This window comes from Heteronotia binoei, chromosome 5, assembly GCF_032191835.1.
Source record: "Heteronotia binoei isolate CCM8104 ecotype False Entrance Well chromosome 5, APGP_CSIRO_Hbin_v1, whole genome shotgun sequence".
NCBI classification, from domain to species: Eukaryota; Metazoa; Chordata; class Lepidosauria; order Squamata; family Gekkonidae; genus Heteronotia; species Heteronotia binoei.
In genome coordinates this window covers 49,349,891-49,367,490 of record NC_083227.1, presented here as the reverse complement: position 1 = coordinate 49,367,490, position 17,600 = coordinate 49,349,891, and the positions used below count along the sequence as shown (strand labels likewise).

The 17,600-nt window shown below is 47.5% G+C and overlaps 1 protein-coding gene across 5 annotated transcripts in view; it reads right to left on the bottom strand.

Annotated features, from left to right (window-relative positions):
• Positions 1–17,600, bottom strand: part of PTPRG (protein tyrosine phosphatase receptor type G) — an 871,997-nt gene that overhangs the window by 190,194 nt on the left and 664,203 nt on the right. For all 5 annotated transcript variants that reach the window (XM_060239418.1, XM_060239420.1, XM_060239419.1 and 2 more), the window contains exons 7-8: positions 14,012–14,169; positions 11,698–11,890 (exon numbers count right to left, since the gene is read on the bottom strand). In XM_060239418.1, coding sequence (XP_060095401.1) covers positions 11,698–11,890; positions 14,012–14,169 — 351 coding nt within the window. The remainder of the gene's footprint in view (positions 1–11,697; positions 11,891–14,011; positions 14,170–17,600) is intronic.

Genomic DNA, 17,600 nt, shown 5'->3' with positions numbered 1-17,600 from the left:
ATTTACTTCTTAGTCCTGTATTTATATGTTACCATTCCATCTTTGCAGCACGAAGAATCCTTCTTGTTCCCTCAAATATCTTTTATAAAAACATGTATTGGACAAAAGCCAACATCTTTTCCTTCTTATCTACCACAACAAGCTCCCTGGTGGAAAAGTGGTATAGCTGTACCCACAGCCACTTTTACAAAACCAGAGGGAGCATGGGGACAACCTAGACAGCAATACAGCTCTATGTTTTGATGTTGGATCTTACCCTTAGAGAGGAATAGAACATTAGAGCTCGGGAGGAAAATCCCTCAGTCACACATGCAGGTGGAAAGAGCCAGCCCGTATAGGCACTGGAGCCAATGCTAGCAAAAAGGCACAGCAGGTTGACTGTTAGGCAGACAAAGGACAAGCTTGGTCTGGAAGCCCTTCTAGCCATACCAGGTTGAAAACAGAAGTGGGAAGCTGTCATGGGCAGAATCAGGGTAAATACACATGTAGATGCCTTACACTGAATGAGACCTCAGACTGACAGTGGCTCTCCAGGGTCTCAAGCAGAGGTTTTTCATATCACCAACTACATGATCCTTCTAATAGGAGATGCCAGGGATTGAGCTTTGCTGTTTTCTCAGATGAGAACTTGAGCAAATTCTGACATGAGCAAAGTGTTGTTATGTTTTCTATGGAATTCTCCCAACAGGAGATGCAAAGCCATTAGTAAATAATACAACAGTTAATGTACTTGAGTTACATAATCAGAAATTTGCATATTATGCAAATTAGGCCACCCAAATTTGGGGCTTTTTGAGTCCCCTAGGAATCTTATGCTTGCAGACTGCAGCGTAGCTGCTAGGCTGCATGAGCAGAGTTTGCTTCCCTGGATGGGAAGAGTCAGGCGGTGCCCGTTTCGGCGCGCAGAGAAAAAGGCGGGATCTGACAGTTAGACTGCGCTCCTTGTCGGCTCCTTCGTCTTGGCAGATGATCAGCTGAGGCTGAGGCTTTTCTTTTGTTTTTGGTTGGATGTCGGGGTTTGTTGGGGCAGTCGACTGGGCAGCGGCGGGTGAAGCGTTGGCTGGAGTGTCGGCTGCAGTGCTGCGGGCTGGCGGTGGCATCGGAGGTGGTGGAGGACGTAGCGTTGTCCTTCTTGTTGGCTAAGTCTGCCTAGGGTTTGGGGTCTGCTGGGGCAGGGGTTGTGGAGCCCAGGGGTTGGTCTTTCCTCTTTTAATTTTTGAGGGTGTGGGCCTGTTGGGCAACCTGGGTTTTTATTATTGCCCTTGAGGTTGGCAGGTGACCATTTTGGAGAGCCTCCCCCTCCCCCCCCCATTTTTCTCCCACTGGAGACATTGGTAGGCAGCAGAGGCTTTTGTGGCCATTTTGTGTTCCCTTTCTTCTTCCAGGGGGAAGCCATTTTAGAGTGGAGCTGCAGGAGGCCATTTTGTGGTCTTGTGCTTGCTATTTAGATGGCTGGTGGAGAAGGGTCGGGCAAGCCCAAAGGAAAAAAGCCAGCGCCTAAGGCGCCCAAGGCTCCTCATTATTTGGATGACTTTTTGTGGGTACCAAGCGAACTGGACATTGTGGGCAGTTGCTGTCTGGCTTTGTTGAGCTGGCGGCGGAGCTTGGGGTTCTTTTAGTGCCTGAGAAAATTGAAGGTCCGACCCAGAGGTTGACCTTTTGGGGGATTGAGATTGACACTATTGCGCAGTTGTCTAGGGTGCCTCTTCAGAAAATAGTGGAGCTGAGGTCTAGGATTTCTACCTTTCTTCTTAAAAGGAAGGTTACTTCGTTGGAGTTGCAGCAGCTAGTTGGGCACCTCAACTTTGCTTGCAAAGTGGTTGCTCCTGGGAGGGCTTTTCTTAGAAGGCTGTGCGATGCTATGGCAGGGTTACGCTTGCCTCAGCATAGAACTAGGGTCACCTGCAGCATGAGGGAGGATTTGAGGGTTTGGCAGGAATTTTTGGAGTCCTTTAATGGAGTCTCTTTATGGAGGGACGACATGAGGCTCGAAGCTGAGCTTCAGGTCATGTCTGATGCTGCTGGTTTCTTGGGTTTTGGAGTCTATTTCCGTGGACATTGGTGTGTGGATAGTTGGCCTGACTCCTGAGTAAAGGTTGGTGTGAACGGGGATCTTACGTTTCTCGAGTTCTTTCCTATTTTAGTCACGGTTTGGCTGTGGGGGAAGGATATGGCCAATCACACTGTCCATTTTTGGTGTGATAATATGGCGGTGGTCCATGTCATTAATTCCCTTTCATCCAAATCTGGCCAGGTTATGAGATTGGTGAGGGCCTTCACTCTGCGCTGTTTGCAGCTTAACATTTTGTTTTTAGCCAAGCATGTTCCTGGGGTGAGTAACGGGGTGGCTGACGCTCTATCTCGTAATCAGATGGAGAGGTTTTGTCAGCTGGCCCCAGATGCCGACAGAGAGCCGGTGCCAATGCCCCATGAGCTATGGCTGATTGGAGAGCCGAGGCCTGCAGAGCGATAGGTCTAGCCATTATGCCCAGAACCAGGAAGTCTTACGAACGGGCTGTGTGGCAGTTTGAAGACTTTAGGGCTGAGGTAGGGTATTGCAGGGTTTGGCCCCTCCCGGTGGAGCATTTGCTCCATTACTGTGTTTCACTGCGAGGTAAAGGGTTGGCCCTGCGATCCATTAGGGGGTGCCTGTCTGCATTGGCTTTTGTCAGTAAGGCGCTGGGTTATAGGGAAGAAACAGCTGACTTTTGTATTCGAAAGAGGCTGGAGGGGTGGGCCAGAGAGGCTGGTCCCAGGGTTGATACGCAGAATCCTGTGTCTCCTTTGATTCTGCGGGGTTTGAAGAGGGTTTGGGACATGGTGTGTGCTTCGTCATTTGAAGCATGTTTGTTTCACGCTGTGTCTTTTTGGGGGCTCTTAGAGTAAGTGAGCTGGTTGCACAGTCTAGAAACGATGTTTCTGGTAAGGCTCTGTTGCTAAGGGATCTGCAGCTATTTGCGGGTAAGGCAGTCATCACTGTCCGTCGCTCTAAGACGGATCAGTTGCAGAAGGGTACGGTGCTCGAGTTGGGTAGTTGTTCAGAGCTTGAGCTGTGTCCAGTTACTGTGTTGGCTGCTTATTTGGCAGTTAGGGGGCCCATGGAGGGGTTTTTGTTTATACATTTGAATGGTTGCCCATTGACGAAGCATCAGTTTGGGGCAGTAACGTCACAGGCTTTGGGTGAGTTGGGGTTTTCTGGGGTGTGGTTTGGGACCCACTCCTTTAGAATTGGGGCAGCCTCAACAGCGGCTGTCTTGGGGTATCCTTCCACTTCCATTCAGAGACTGGGCAGGTGGCGTTCCTCAGCCTATAAGGCTTACATGCGACCTTTAATTAGGCCGTGAGTGACTTGGTGTCTGTTTATTGTTGGTTGTGTTCTTGTTTAACTGTTTTTTCTTTTTAGATGCTGTTGTTCCTGGCCAGAAGAGCTGAGTTCTCGTATGCAGCCATTGCCACGTTTTTTGGGCCGCTCATCAGGCTCGAGGAACTGGGTTTGGCTCTCAGCTGGGGCTCAGCCAGCATGTGTGCATCGAATGGCGAGGGCGCCGGGGCCTTCAGTGGCCGGGCCTGCTGCCTTTGTTGTTTAAAGATTGTGTGGGTCCTCCTCCTCAGGTTTTAATTGTTCACCTGGGAGGTAACAAACTAGGACTCTTAAAGGGCAAGGCCTTAGTTTGGCAGGCCCGGGATGATTTCCAGCACATTCGGGAGCGATGGCTTGGGACCACCATAATTTGGTCAGCCATGCTGCCCCGCCTTGTGTGGTGTTGTGCTTGGGACCCTGCAGCTATAGAAAGGGCCTGATATAAGGCTAATATGGAGACCAGGAAGGTGCTGGAAAAGGGGTTGGGCCACTATTTGCCCCATCCGGACATTTTGTTGAAATTTCCTGACCTCTACAGAGGGGATGGGGTCCATCTCTCGGAAAAGGGTAATATGCTTTTCCTGAGAGATTTGCAGCAAGGGTTGCGGGTGGCTTTGGGCCTCCTGGTGGCCGCTAAGCTTTAAGTAGAGACTTGGCCTTAGTAGTGGCAGGTTTTTGGGGTTTAGGGCACTATGCGGCTAGGGGAGGACTGTGAAGCACCCCCCTTTTGGGGAATTTGTGGTCTGGCATGATCAGCCTTCGGGTTTAAAGACCCGGATTTGGAGAATGCAGACTGTACGGGAGGCTCGTCTAGAGGGTGCCTTTCTGGCGAGACGTGCGTCTGGGTTTGGGCCCTCTGGTGCGTGCCTCCCTGCTGGGCCTGCCTGGAGGGAGCTGAGTAACACTCAGCTCCGGCTGGTGGGCTGGGTCTCTCACTCATTAATGGCAGGGGAGCGGTCGCAGTGACCCCTAGCCCTGGCCAGGCTGCTGGTGGGGTACCCTTGCTGTTTATTAGAATATTGAATAAAGTGACCCAATTTTATACCAATACTCTGTGTCTGACTCTTTATTCCGTCCTTGGGGAGCAAAGAAGATCACATCAATATCCCAGATGCTGTGTATCTAGTATCTCCGCAGGACCTTCAAGGCTGCAAAAGGCAGCACATGTAGACACCCTAGCGCTATGGAATACTTTTCAGCTTGGGTAGAAAGTGGTCTGGAGCTATCTTTCCTGAGTCAGAATGTGTACTGTAGACATCTGAAAATAACAAATTATATGCAGGCCAACAAGGTGAAGACTATTCAGGCATTTGCTCAAGCAGTAAAAAAAAAAAAATCAAGAGTATTATGCTACATGTCACAAAAATACCTGGGCTGTTTTCCAAATAAAAACAAGTCAGACACTTTTTTATAACGCAAACTATTACCTTTCATTAGTGCCCTGTGGTGAACAACCCACAACCAATAAATATTAATGTTTTATGATGATAAAGCTAATGCTAGTTCAGAAAAAAAAAATACCATGGTATCATTATTTGGCCTAAGCCACACTGCAATTTTGATGAATGATATTCCTCAGCTCACTTGTGATCTTGATCACTTCTCCCAAAGCTATTGTTTATGTGCATATATATGTATCTGTTCATGTGGAGTGCATAACAAATCCCCAAGAGCCCCTCTGTGTCGAGGACCCCTGTGGAGTGGAAGGTTTCCCAAGCCTGCTTGTTTTGTTCATGCCTGATTTCCATGGGGCAGGCTGCCTGTCTCCTTAGGACAAGCCATGCAGTCTGGGTGCAGCTCTGTCTGTTTACAATATGCAAGTTGCTAATTGTACTGTACTGAATTGAATCAATCGGGTAGGGTTTGTTCAGGAAGCCTTAAGGCCCCCACCTTTGGTGCAAACAAAATGGATGCCTGAAGACAAGATATATGGCCACATCAAAAACACCTATGTGGTAGTGTTGCCAGCCTCCAGGCGGAGCCTGAAGATTCTTATGTTTGCAGACTGCAGCATAGCTGCTAGGCTGCATGAACAGAGTTTGCTTCCCTGGATGGGAAGAGTCAGGTGGCGCCCGTTTCGGAGCGCAGAGAAAAAGGCGGGATCTGACAGTTAGACTGCGCTCCTTGTCGGCTCCTTCGTCTTGGCAGAGGATCGGTTGCGGCTTTTCTTTTGTTTCTGGTTGGATGTCGGGGTTTGTTGGGGTAGTCAACTGGGCAGCAGTGGGTGAAGTGTTGGCTGGAGCATCGGCTGGAGTGTTGGCTGCAGTGCTGCGGGCTGGCGGCGGCATCAGAGGCAGTGGAGGACGTGGCGTTGTCCTTCTTGTTGGCTGAGTTTGCCTAGGGTTTGGGGTCTGCTGGGGCAGGGGTTGTGGAGCCCAGGGGTTGGTCTTTCCCCTTTTAATTTTTGAGGGTGTGGGCCTGTGGGGCAACCTGGGTTTTTTATTATTGCCCTTGAGGTTGGCAGGTGACCATTTTGGAGAGCCTCCCCCTCCCCCCCATTTTTCTCCTACTGGAGACATTGGTGTGCAGCAGAGGCTTTTGTGGCCATTTTGAGTTCCCTTTCTTCTTCCATTTTAGAGTGGAGCTGCAGGAGGCCATTTTGTGGTCTTGTGCTTGCTATTTAGATGGCTGGTGGAAAAGGGTCGGGCAAGCACAAAGGAAAAAAGCCAGCGCCTAAGGCTCCCAAGGCTCCTGCGAAAAGGCCACCTCCGCTGTTATCCTCTTCTGATGAGGAGGGTGATATGGTGGTTGATTCCAATATTGCTTGTAGATTGAGAGCATTGGAACAGGCAGCAGGCATCTTTTCTCCAGGTGGGGAGGATGGTGTGAGGCAATCTAAGAAGGGTAAGCAGGCGAGTATTCTCACCAGGCTGTCTATTCTTGAGGGCAGGTCTGGTGGAGTCGTGCCTGGCAGCGACACTGGCCGTTGCGGTCTGGATGTGGGTTTGATGGTGGCAGCTGGAGCATAGGGGGTCGGTTTGCCATTGGTTCCTGCTGGAATCGGAGGTAGGTTGGGTGATAATTTACAGGCAGGGCCTGGGCAGGTTTGGCCATGGGGAGCATGGGGGCCTGCTTCGGCGGCCAGGCAGGGCGCTTCCATATCAAGCGCGGGGGCGCCTGACTCCTCTGCATTAAGCGTGTTTCAGAATTGGGCTTGGCCATGTGGGCAAGGCATTCCTAGTGTGTACCCGGGTGCAGGGCATCCTGGCGTGGCTGGTTCCTTTATGGGGGCACCCTCAATATATGGTGTGGTGCCTTTTGCTGCTTTGCCGTTTGGGGAGGTTGCCTTGCCACTGGGGGACCACTTGCTTCCCGCTACTAGGGAAAAAATATTAAAAGGGGAGTACGTGGATATTTTTCTCTTCTCTTTCGGGAGGTTGAGAAAAAAGACAAGGAAGAATTGCATGAGAAAGAGAAGGAAAAATTGAAAAAATGGAAGGTGGACAGGACCTGGGCTAATTGGCTTGCTGGGTTCTTTATTTATGCCGGGGTAATTGCGAGGACGCAGCCGTGGCGGGCGGCATCCCTGTTCCAGTATTTGAACATAATTTATAAAGGTTATATGGCTTTTAGTGGACCAGCCGGGTTACAATATGACCAGGAATTTAGGATGAGGGCTGCCCTGTATCCATCCCTTCAGTGGGATAGGATCCATCAGCAGCTTTGGCTGCAGGTTATGTCCCCGGCTAGGCCTAATCTGGGTGATCGCTCTGATAGTGGTCACTTGGTGAGTAGGTCATCCACATCCGCTCCTGGTTCATCAGGCTCTCCCCGCAGTGCAGTGGGGCAGGCGGTTCAACCCCGCATGCTCTGCTGAGAATTTGGATCCCTTGGGGCATGTAATAGGAAGGTGTGCCAGTTCAAGCACGAGTGCCCCATGTGTGGTGGTTCCCACTCATTTGACAACTGCCCTAGAGCCCGTGGGTGTAAAAATACGAAGAATCCTGGCGGAAGCGGAGGTGCCTTTCCAGCTACGAAAGGGGCCCAGCCCGATAAGGGTGGGACCTCTTGAGCAGTGGCTTTCGAGGTACCCTCGAAGGGTTGATAGTTTGTATTTGTTAGAAGGTTTTAAAGTTGGGTTTAGGATCTCTTTTCAGGATCCTCGAGTTCCGTTTATGTCAGGAAACATTAAGTCAGTTCAGGGCTTGGAGCAGGTCGTTAGGGACAAGATTGCAAAAGAACTGGCTGAGGGAAGGATACTGGGTCCTTTTTCACATCCAGTAAGTACTCTTAGAGTCTCACCTTTGGGTGTGGTGCCTAAACAGGCGCCTGGTAAATTTCATTTGATTCACCATTGTCTTTTCCTAAGGGGAAGTCCGTGAATGATGGGATCCCGGAGCACTTATGCTCTGTTAGGTACACCAGCTTTGACCAGGCTATTGCCGTGGTGAGGCATTGCAAGGTGGGGGCAGAATTGGCAAAATGTGACATTAAGTCTGCGTTTCGCCTTTTACCTGTCCATCCCGATGATTTTGAACTTCTAGGGTTTTCTTTTGAGGGTCAATTTTACATGGATAGAGCATTGCCAATGGGCTGCTCTGTGTCATGTTCGGCTTTCGAGCGTTTCAGCACATTTTAGGGCTGTGCAGGAGAAAGTGGGTTTGCAGGATGTTGTTCATTATTTGGATGACTACCTTTTTGTGGGTCCCGAGGGGATTGGGCATTGTGGGCAGTTGCTGTCTGGCTTTGTTGAGCTGGTGGCGGAGCTTGGGGTTCCTTTAGCGCCTGAGAAAACTGAAGGTCCGACCCAGAGGTTGACCTTTTGGGGGATTGAGATTGACACTATTGCGCAGTTGTCTAGGGTGCCACTTCAGAAAATAGTGGAGCTGAGGACTAGGATTTCTACCTTTCTTCTTAAAAGGAAGGTTACTTCGTTGGAGTTGCAGCAGCTAGTTGGGCACCTCAACTTTGCTTGCAAAGTGGTTGCTCCTGGGAGGGCTTTTCTTAGAAGGCTGTGCGATGCTATGGCAGGGTTACGCTTGCCTCAGCATAGAACTAGGGTTACCTGCAGCATGAGGGAGGATTTGAGGGTTTGGCAGGAATTTTTGGAGTCCTTTAATGGAGTCTCTTTTTGGAGGGACGACATGAGGTTCGAAGCTGAGCTTCAGGTCATGTCTGATGCTGCTGGTTTCTTGGGTTTTGGAGTCTATTTCCGTGGACATTGGTGCGTGGATAGTTGGCCTGACTCCTGGGTAAAGGTTGGTGTAAACGGGGATCTTACGTTTCTCGAGTTCTTTCCTATTTTAGTCATGGTTTGGCTGTGGGGGAAGGATATGGCCAATCACACTGTCCATTTTTGGTGTGATAATATGGCGGTGGTCCACGTCATTAATTCCCTTTCATCCAAATCTGGCCAGGTTATGAGATTGGTGAGGGCCTTCACTCTGCTCTGTTTGCAGCTTAACATTTTGTTTTTAGCCAAGCATGTTCCTGGGGTGAGTAACGGGGTGGCTGACGCTCTATCTCGTAAACAGATGGAGAGGTTTTGTCAGCTGGCCCCAGATGCCGACAGAGAGCCGGTGCCAATGCCCCATGAGCTATGGCTGATTGGAGAGCCGAGGCCTGCAGAGCGATAGGTCTAGCCATTATGCCCAGAACCAGGAAGTCTTACGAACGGGCTGTGTGGCAGTTTGAAGATTTTAGGGCTGAGGTAGGGTATTGAAGGGTTTGGCCCCTCCCGGTGGAGCATTTGCTCCATTATTGTGTTTCACTGCGAGGTAAAGAGTTGGCCGTGCGATCCATTAGGGGGTGCCTGTCTGCACTGGCTTTTGTCAGTAAGGCGCTGGGTTATAGGGAAGAAACAGCTGACTTTTGTATTCGAAAGAGGCTGGAGGGGTGGGCCAGAGAGGCTGGCCCCAGGGTTGATACGCAGAATCCTGTGTCTCCTTTGATTCTGCGGGGTTTGAAGAGGGTTTGGGACATGGTGTGTGCTTCGTCATTTGAAGCATGTTTGTTTCACGCTGTGTCTTTTTGGGGGCTCTTAGAGTAAGTGAGCTGGTTGCACAGTCTAGAAACGATGTTTCTGGTAAGGCTCTGTTGCTAAGGGATCTGCAGCTATTTGCGGGTAAGGCAGTCATCACTGTCCGTCGCTCTAAGACGGATCAGTTGCAGAAGGGTACGGTGCTCGAGTTGGGTAGTTGTTCAGAGCTTGAGCTGTGTCCAGTTACTGTGTTGGCTGCTTATTTGGCAGTTAGGGGGCCCATGGAGGGGTTTTTGTTTATGCATTTGAATGGTAGCCCATTGGCAAAGCATCAGTTTTGGGCAGTAACGTCATGGGCTATGGGTGAGTTGGGGTTGTCTGGGGTGCAGTTTGGGACCCACTCCTTTAGAATTGGGGCAGCCTCAACAGCGGCTGTCATGGGGTATCATTCCACTTCCATTCAGAGATTGGGCTGGTGGCGTTCCTCAGCCTATAAGGCTTATGTGCGACTTTTTAATAGGCCGTGAGTGACTTGGTGCCTGTTTATTGTTGGTTGTGTTCTTGTTTAACTGTTTTTTCTCTTTAGATGCTGTTGTTCCTAGCCAGAGGAGTGAGTTCCCACATGTGGCCATGGCCACGTGTTTTGGGCCACTCATCAGACTCGGAGAACTGCGGTTGGCTCTCAGCTGGGACTCAGCCAGTATGTGTGTATCGAATGGCGGGGGCAAAGGGGCCTTCAGTGGCCGGGCCCACTGCCTTTCTTGTTTAAAGATTGTGTGGGTCCTCCTCCTCAGGTTTTAATTGTTCACCTGGGAGGTAACGATTATGGACTCTTAAAGGGCAAGGCCTTAGTTTGGCAGGCCCGGGATTATTTCCAGCACATTTGGGAGCAATGGCTTGGGACCACCATAATTTGGTCAGCCATGCTGCCCTGCCTGGTGTGGCATTGTGCTTGGGACCCTGCAGCTATAGAAATGGCCTGGTATAAGGCTAATAAGGAGATCAGGAAGGTGCTGGAAAAGGGGTTGGGCCACTATTTGCCCCATCCGGACATTTTGTTGAAATTTCCTGACCTCTACAGAGGGGATGGGGTCCATCTCTCGGAAAAGGGTAATATGTTTTTCCTGAGAGATTTGCAGCAAGGGTTGTGGGTGACTTTGGGCCTCCCGGTGGGTGCTAAGCCCTAAGTAGAGACTTGGCCTTAGTAGTGGCAGGTTTTTGGGGTTTAGGGCACTATGCGGCTAGGGAAGGACTGTGAAGCACCCCCCTTTTGGGGAATTTGGGGTCTGGCATGATCAGCCTTTGGGTTTGAAGACCCGGATTTGGAGAATGCAGACTGTCCGGGAGGCTCGTCTAGAGGGTGCCTTTCTGGCGAGACGTGCGTCTGGGTTTGGGCCTTCTGGTGTGTGCCTCCCTGCTGGGCCTGCCTGGAGGGAGCTGAGTAACACTCAGCTCCGGCTGGGGGGCTGGGTCTCTCGCCCGTTAATGGCAGGGGACCTCTAGCCCTGGCCAGGCCGCTGGTGGGGTACCCTTGCTGTTTATTAGAATATTGAATAAAGTGGCCCAATTTTATACCAATACTCTGTGTTTGACTCTTTATTCCATCCTTGGGGAGCAACTCCCACTTTTACAAGGGATCACTAGCTGACAGAGATCAGCTCCCCTGGAGAAAACGGCTGCTTTGAAGGGTGGACTCTATGGCATTGTACTGAGGCCCCTCCCCTCCCCAAACCCTGCCTTCTCTCAGATCCACCCCCCAAAGTATCCAGGTGTTTTCCAACAGACCTGGCAACCCTACTAAGCAGGCATAAAACGCTCACAATTTAAGATTTACAGTATTTTTACATGTCACTATTTAGTAAAAATAACCCCTTTCTAAAGCTTGCAACGATGACAGAATTACTGGAAGGGGCAAAGGAACTATTGTCCAAGGGTAGCATTTTTTTTCCCTTTCAGGGAATGGCAGGAGGCATTGCGATACATACCTCTTCCATATTGCAAACTTTACACCTGTAATCTCTGCGTAAATCAGAGCTAGATTTGTATACCACCCCGCCCCCCACAAAAAGGCCACAGCATAATTGTTAAGAGATGTATCAAATGTTTTCCGATCAGATATACATGCAGAAGTTGGACACAATAATCTTACTGGCTGAGGCTCTCCAGTGCTGTGGCCCTCACTCTCAGATACCATCTTAGATTTATTCTCAGGGCTCCTTTCACTGCTTCACTGGGGAAGTTCAACAGCAAAAAAAATGTGTACATCCATGTGGGTGGGTTTTTTTTTTTTAAAGAAAAGCATTTTCACAGAGAGTGTAACAATTTCTACATGCCAAATCATTCCTCCTCAAATTCCCCACATAAAAAACAAAAACAAAACCCCCAAACAAGTCACAAAACTTTCACTCTCTTCTACCTTTGGAGGCTTCTGTCCCAAGTGGATTTTCAAAGATGCTAGTTGTCACTTGGCTCCAAGCATCCTTCACGGCAGACTTGGAAACCACTCTATTGTTCAAACTCTGCTGAGGCCGGAAGTTATTCCTCAGATATTCCACAGATTTGACATGGTCTTGCTGTTCCGTGGTAAATATGGAATAGAATGCCTCCAGCTGAACATAGCAATTAGGGTGAGGGGAAGAAAGGGGGAAGGGAGGACATTAATTAGAAAAACAATGTGGCAAAATCTGGGCAGCTGATAAGAATTCAAAATGGCAGGAAATACTGATGCCAAGATAGATAAATCAAACAGGAAACCAGGCTGCCCACAGAAATCACTGCCAACTGCCTTATCTAGCTCTTTCTGTATTGCCAAGCAGCAGAGAAAACATTTCAGAAAAACCCTCTGCAAACTTAATGTCTGTTGGAGGTAAGAACAGACCTTTCCCTAGACTTATATTTACTGTACGTACTTACAGATATATATATATACCCTCTCTTTGTTTTATGCTATGTTGTGTTTCTTTAGTATTCTGCTGCAAGAGAGGGGGGTACACATTAATTTCATGTGTCACATAAATCACAGTTCACCATACAGCCCATTCTATCTTTCTATTATTTGTATTTGCAGCAGTATCTCAAAGGCCCAGCAGTTCCAAGAGTGGAGGGACCGATTGTGTTGCAGGCTATCAATACTGTAAAAGCTGGCCCCTGCTACACAAAGATAACAGACTCAACTCTAGATGGACAAAATGTGAGAGGGCAGAAAGAGGTAGCCAACAGGGAACACTACCTCCTAAGGTCACTTTGCGGAAACAGGACAAAACTAGAAAAAGAACTTCAAATCCTACAGGTTCCCTGATCCTCTAAGCAATCTTCAACATTGTTCTTGGAACTCTTTCTCCATCCCCCTTCCCTCTCCTAAGTACCTTACAAAGAGAAGATCACCTTTGCTTAATTCCTTTTATAAGCAGGAAAAGCTAGATAAGGGAAGGTGACCTGCAATGTAAGGCAAAGAACTGGCTTACACATTGTTTTTTAACCAACGTTCAAAAATATCATTGACTTTCTGTTCCTTGAAGATCCATGTGCATAACTGAAAACCACAGGCTATGCTGCAGCCACCACTTGTTGGCATTTAATTTAAACATATTAGTAACTAGACTGATGCTAGCATTTATTTGTCAGGCAACACACAATTATTCAATCTGGAAAATGGCAAAAAAAACCCTCTCTCAACAACCTCAGTGTCTAAAGGAAAATACACCTGGCAATTTTATTTAATCTGTTCCTTGACAACAGTATGTGCCAGAAATTGGATAATATGAGTGCCTGGCAAAGGGAAATCATCTTGGTGCATCCTCTGAGTAAAATGACTGAGAGGCAGCGAGATAACTGAGGGCTTGAGGCATTCATTTACCTCTGCCATGGTGGGGTGATGGGTGTGTGGGTGAGTGAATATTTACACTCATTCCTTATGACAAATCACTGACTTTTTACATGAAAGTTCATCCAAGATGCCTCTGTTACAATGAGGTGTATTAACACAAGCAAATAAAAGGCAGAGCAGACTCCAGCAAGGAGACATTTTGAAAACAAAGGTTTTAAATGTCAAAAGCCTTTTTAATTGTTGAACACTTAGCTGCAGATTTCTACATTATTACTCTGGGATGTCTCTCGATGAAAATGTCACTCATTGCCTTGATCTAGAAGGAGGTTATGTGCTTGTTTTAAGGATTTGTACGCCACTTCCAGAAGCACATAATGACAGTCTTGTGATATTGTAAAAAACAGACAAAAGATGATAAATTAATGAACACCTTTCTTCTCTTATATAATTAGTTCAAATTACCAGATCTTTTATCTCTGATAAAACTAAATAACTTAGCTAACTTTCATAGAACATATGCAAAGAAAGAAAGAAAAAGAATAACAATGGGAAAGAATTTTCTGTAAATATTTAAATCATAGTTGAAATCTATCTGAACAGTATGATAACAGCTAAGATAATTTGGAAGAAAATAGGATGTCATGTTTTATTATCTCCTTGCACTGAGCGGCTCATGTTTGGAGAACAACAAAACAAAATCAGCCAGCTTCTTTTTTATCAACAGTATTTTTACATGTGTTTCTACTCTAAAAATTGAATTGTAGTAGCCATGAAAAAGAGAAGAAGAAGAGATCTTGAAATCTGGCTGCAATGTCCACAGTAACCAGTGGGAAACATTGCAGAGCACAAAAACAAGGTTTAATTCAACAGTGAGTGAGGCAAACCCTTTGCGGCACAAACCTACCTGGCGATAAGAGATGGGAACAGGCATGCGAAAAATAATCCACTCCACAATCTCACTACATGGAGGAGTAGTCAGCGAACCTGCATACCGATAGTAACTGCCCAAGGTTGCTGGCAGAAGATCTCTTAAGACAAAGGGATCCAAGAAGGTCTCTTTCTCTGTAAGAAAAGCAAAATAAACATCGTAACTTCTATGAGATGGACAGCCTCCCAAGTCATGGTTCGAACTTATCTTTTTGTCTACTACCTTTATCGATATGCTGTGATTGTGTTTCCTGCTCATGCCCAGACCATTTGCTACTGCCTCCAACATAAGCTTGAGAATCAAGAGTAATGTACACTTTTGAGGTTCAACTTGGCAGCTGCTGGGTTTATCACAATGTGACACTTTTGAAAACATTTTCTCCGGTCTCCCCAAAGGTTCCGTGTTCTCTAGCACTCTTAAGTCTAATGTCTAGATTGATGCTGGCATTTATCTGTAAGGCAACACTCAACTATTTAGTCTTAAAAAGGGCAAAAGACCATATCAGCCTCAGTGATGAAAGGAAAATTTCAGTTGTTTATTCATTCCTTGACAACTGAAGGCAGTGGAGGCTGGATATTATGAGGGCCTGAGAAATGCAGATCATCTTGGCGCATCCTCTGAGGCTGCTGGATAGCTCATGGCTGGAGGCTTTCATTCACCTTTATCACAGAGACTGAGGTGTGTATGCCACTGAATATTCACACTCATTCCTTCGGAGATATCAGTGACTTCTTATATGAAGTGTATTCATGTGAGCTAGTAAAAGGCAGACTTCAGCAAGGAGACATTTTAATTTTATTTATTCATTTACTTCATTTACAAGGGCCAGTTTGGTGTAGTCATTAAATGTGTGGACTCTTATCTGAGAGAACCAGGTTTGAGTCCCCACTCCTCCACATGAAACCTATTGGTGTGACCCTGAGTCAGTTACAAGTTCTCGCAGAGCTGTTCTGGTCAAGAGCAGTTTTTGTCAGAGCTCTCTCAGCTCCACTTATCTCACAGGGTGTCTGTTGTTGGGAGGGGAAGGGAAAGGAAATTGTAAGCCTCTCTGAGACTCCTTTGGGTAGCGAAGGGTAAATTATATAAATCCAGGGCTTTTTTTGAGCAGGAACACAGTCCGTTTGCGGAGAGGGCAGGATATAAATCCAAAGTAAATTAATTTTTTTTTAAAAAACCCCACTGATTATGTGGAAAGAAATACCCAGATGTTTTTCAAGTCAGGTCTTCAAAACCCAGTCCATGTGTTTAATGAGATTATAGCAACAATTAAATCACGTCTGACTATACTGATAATTAAATTATTAAATTAAATTGTGGAAGGGCTGTGGCTCAGTGGTATAGCATCTGCTTGGCATACAGAAAATATCTGGCAGTAGATGATGTGAAAGACCCTGAAGGTTATGTGAAACCTTGAAGTGAAAACCAGAAGAGCCATTGACACTCTGAAAGTGCATGCATTTAACACAATATAAAAGGGCAACTAGAATGATTAAAGGGTAGGAACACTTTCCCTATGAAGAAAGATTAAAGTGCTTAGGGCTCTTTAAGAAATGTCGAATGAGGAGGTGACATGATAGAAGTTTACAAGATTATGCATGAGATAGAGAAAGTACTTTTCTCCCTTTCTCACAATATGAGAACTCGTGGGCACTCAATGAAATTGCTGTGCAGTTGGGTTCGAATGGATAAAAGGAAGTACTTCTTCACCCAAGGGATGATTAACACATGGAAGTCACTGCCACAAGAGGTGGTATCACAATGTAAATGGGACCACGGAGGAGAGACTAAGCCACAACAAAAAGAAAAAAAATGCAATTTTAACTTGTGAATAATAAGTATCAAAATACAAAACAAATAATATAAACAGGTTGCTTACCTGTAACTGATGATCTTCGAGTGGTCATCTGTACATTCACACCCATGGGATGAAGCCTCAGCGCTGATCCCCGATCGGTCATACCCAAGACCGGGATTTTAATGCGCCATCGTCCTGCAGTCAGTCACAAGAATGACCAACAGCAAAGGGGAAGGAGGGCGGGTGGTGTGAATGCACAGATGACCACTCTAAGATCATCAGTTACAGGTAAGCAACCTGCTTATCTTCTTCGTGGTCTCCGTGCTTCACACCCATGGGAGATTAGCAAGCCAGGCTTACCTGGAGGAGGGAGCTGGTGGTCAAGCCGAATGAACAGACTGAAGAACCAGGTTGCCCAGCTGCGCTCTATGATGCCTCCTGACATCAAGGGTGTAGTGTCTCATGAAAGTGTGAGGAGACACCCAGGTAGCTGCCTTACAGATGTCAGCTAAGGAGGCACCCTTGAAGAATGCCGTGGAAGTAGCCAGTGCTGTGGTAGAATGGGCACGGATGGGACCCGGCAACGGTCGCTTCGCTAACAAGTAGCACAGTCTAATAGCCTCTGAAATCCATTTAGATAGTTTCTGAGCTGAAAGCTTATGGCCCAAGTTAGGGGGTGCATAAGACACAAAGAAATGAGGATCCATGCGAAAACTCTTTGTACAATGTAAATAAAAAAGTAAGGCTCGCTTAACATCCAACGAGGAGGGAGAGGCACAGAACACCGGTAGAGTGACCTCTAAGTTCAGATGGAAACTCGACACCATCTTAGGAAGAAAGGCAACATCCAGTGCCAAGGACACCCTATCAGCATGGAAGGTGATGTAAGGCGGGTCAGAGCGCAAAGCCACCAGTTCACTTGCTTGCCTAGCCGAGGTGATAGCAATCAGAAGAGCAGACTTCCAAAACAAAATATTCAAAGGACAAGTGGCTAAAGGCTCAAATGGTTTTCTCGTAACCCTATCCAACACCAGTGGGAGGTCCCAGGAAGAAGGAGGCATTCTGGAGGGAGGGTGCAACCGCAGTAGACCCTGCAGGAAACGTTTAGTGTGTCCATGTGTGAACACAGGCTTCCCTTCCACCAAGGCATGATGAGCTGATATTGCAGCCAAGTAGACTCTAACAGAAGAGTGAGTGAGTCCAGCATCTACCAGGGACAAAAGAAACTCAAAAACTAACCCAAGTTCAGCACTGTGGGCTAACACACCACTCTCCTGGACAAAGGTAGCAAATCTCGCCCACTTTCTATCATAAGAGCGGCAAGTCGAAGGCTTCCTACTGTTCAATAGGACATGTCGTATCCTGCTGAAGAATGCTGGAAGCTGATCCTCCAAGCAGTTAGCTTGAGATGAGGGACATTGTGATGAAACAGGGACCCCTCCCGAGCCAACAGTAGGTCTGGATTCGGAGGTAGAATGCAGTACCAATCCCCCCCAAGGACAGGAGGATCGGGAACCAGTTCTGTCTGGGCCACCATGGAGTGATCAGAATACACTCTGGTCTCTCTTGCAGCAATTTGTGGAGTACTCTTGTGAGGAAAGGTAGAGGAGGAAAAAGAAACAGGAACTGGTTCCTCCACAAAAACAGTAGACCGTCCCCCAGGGACCTTGGCCCTTTCCCCCCTCTGGAGCAGTAGCGAAGGCACTTGCGATTCCGTGCGGTCGGGAAAGCGTCTATTTGCGGATATCCCCAGAGTTCAAATATGGGAGT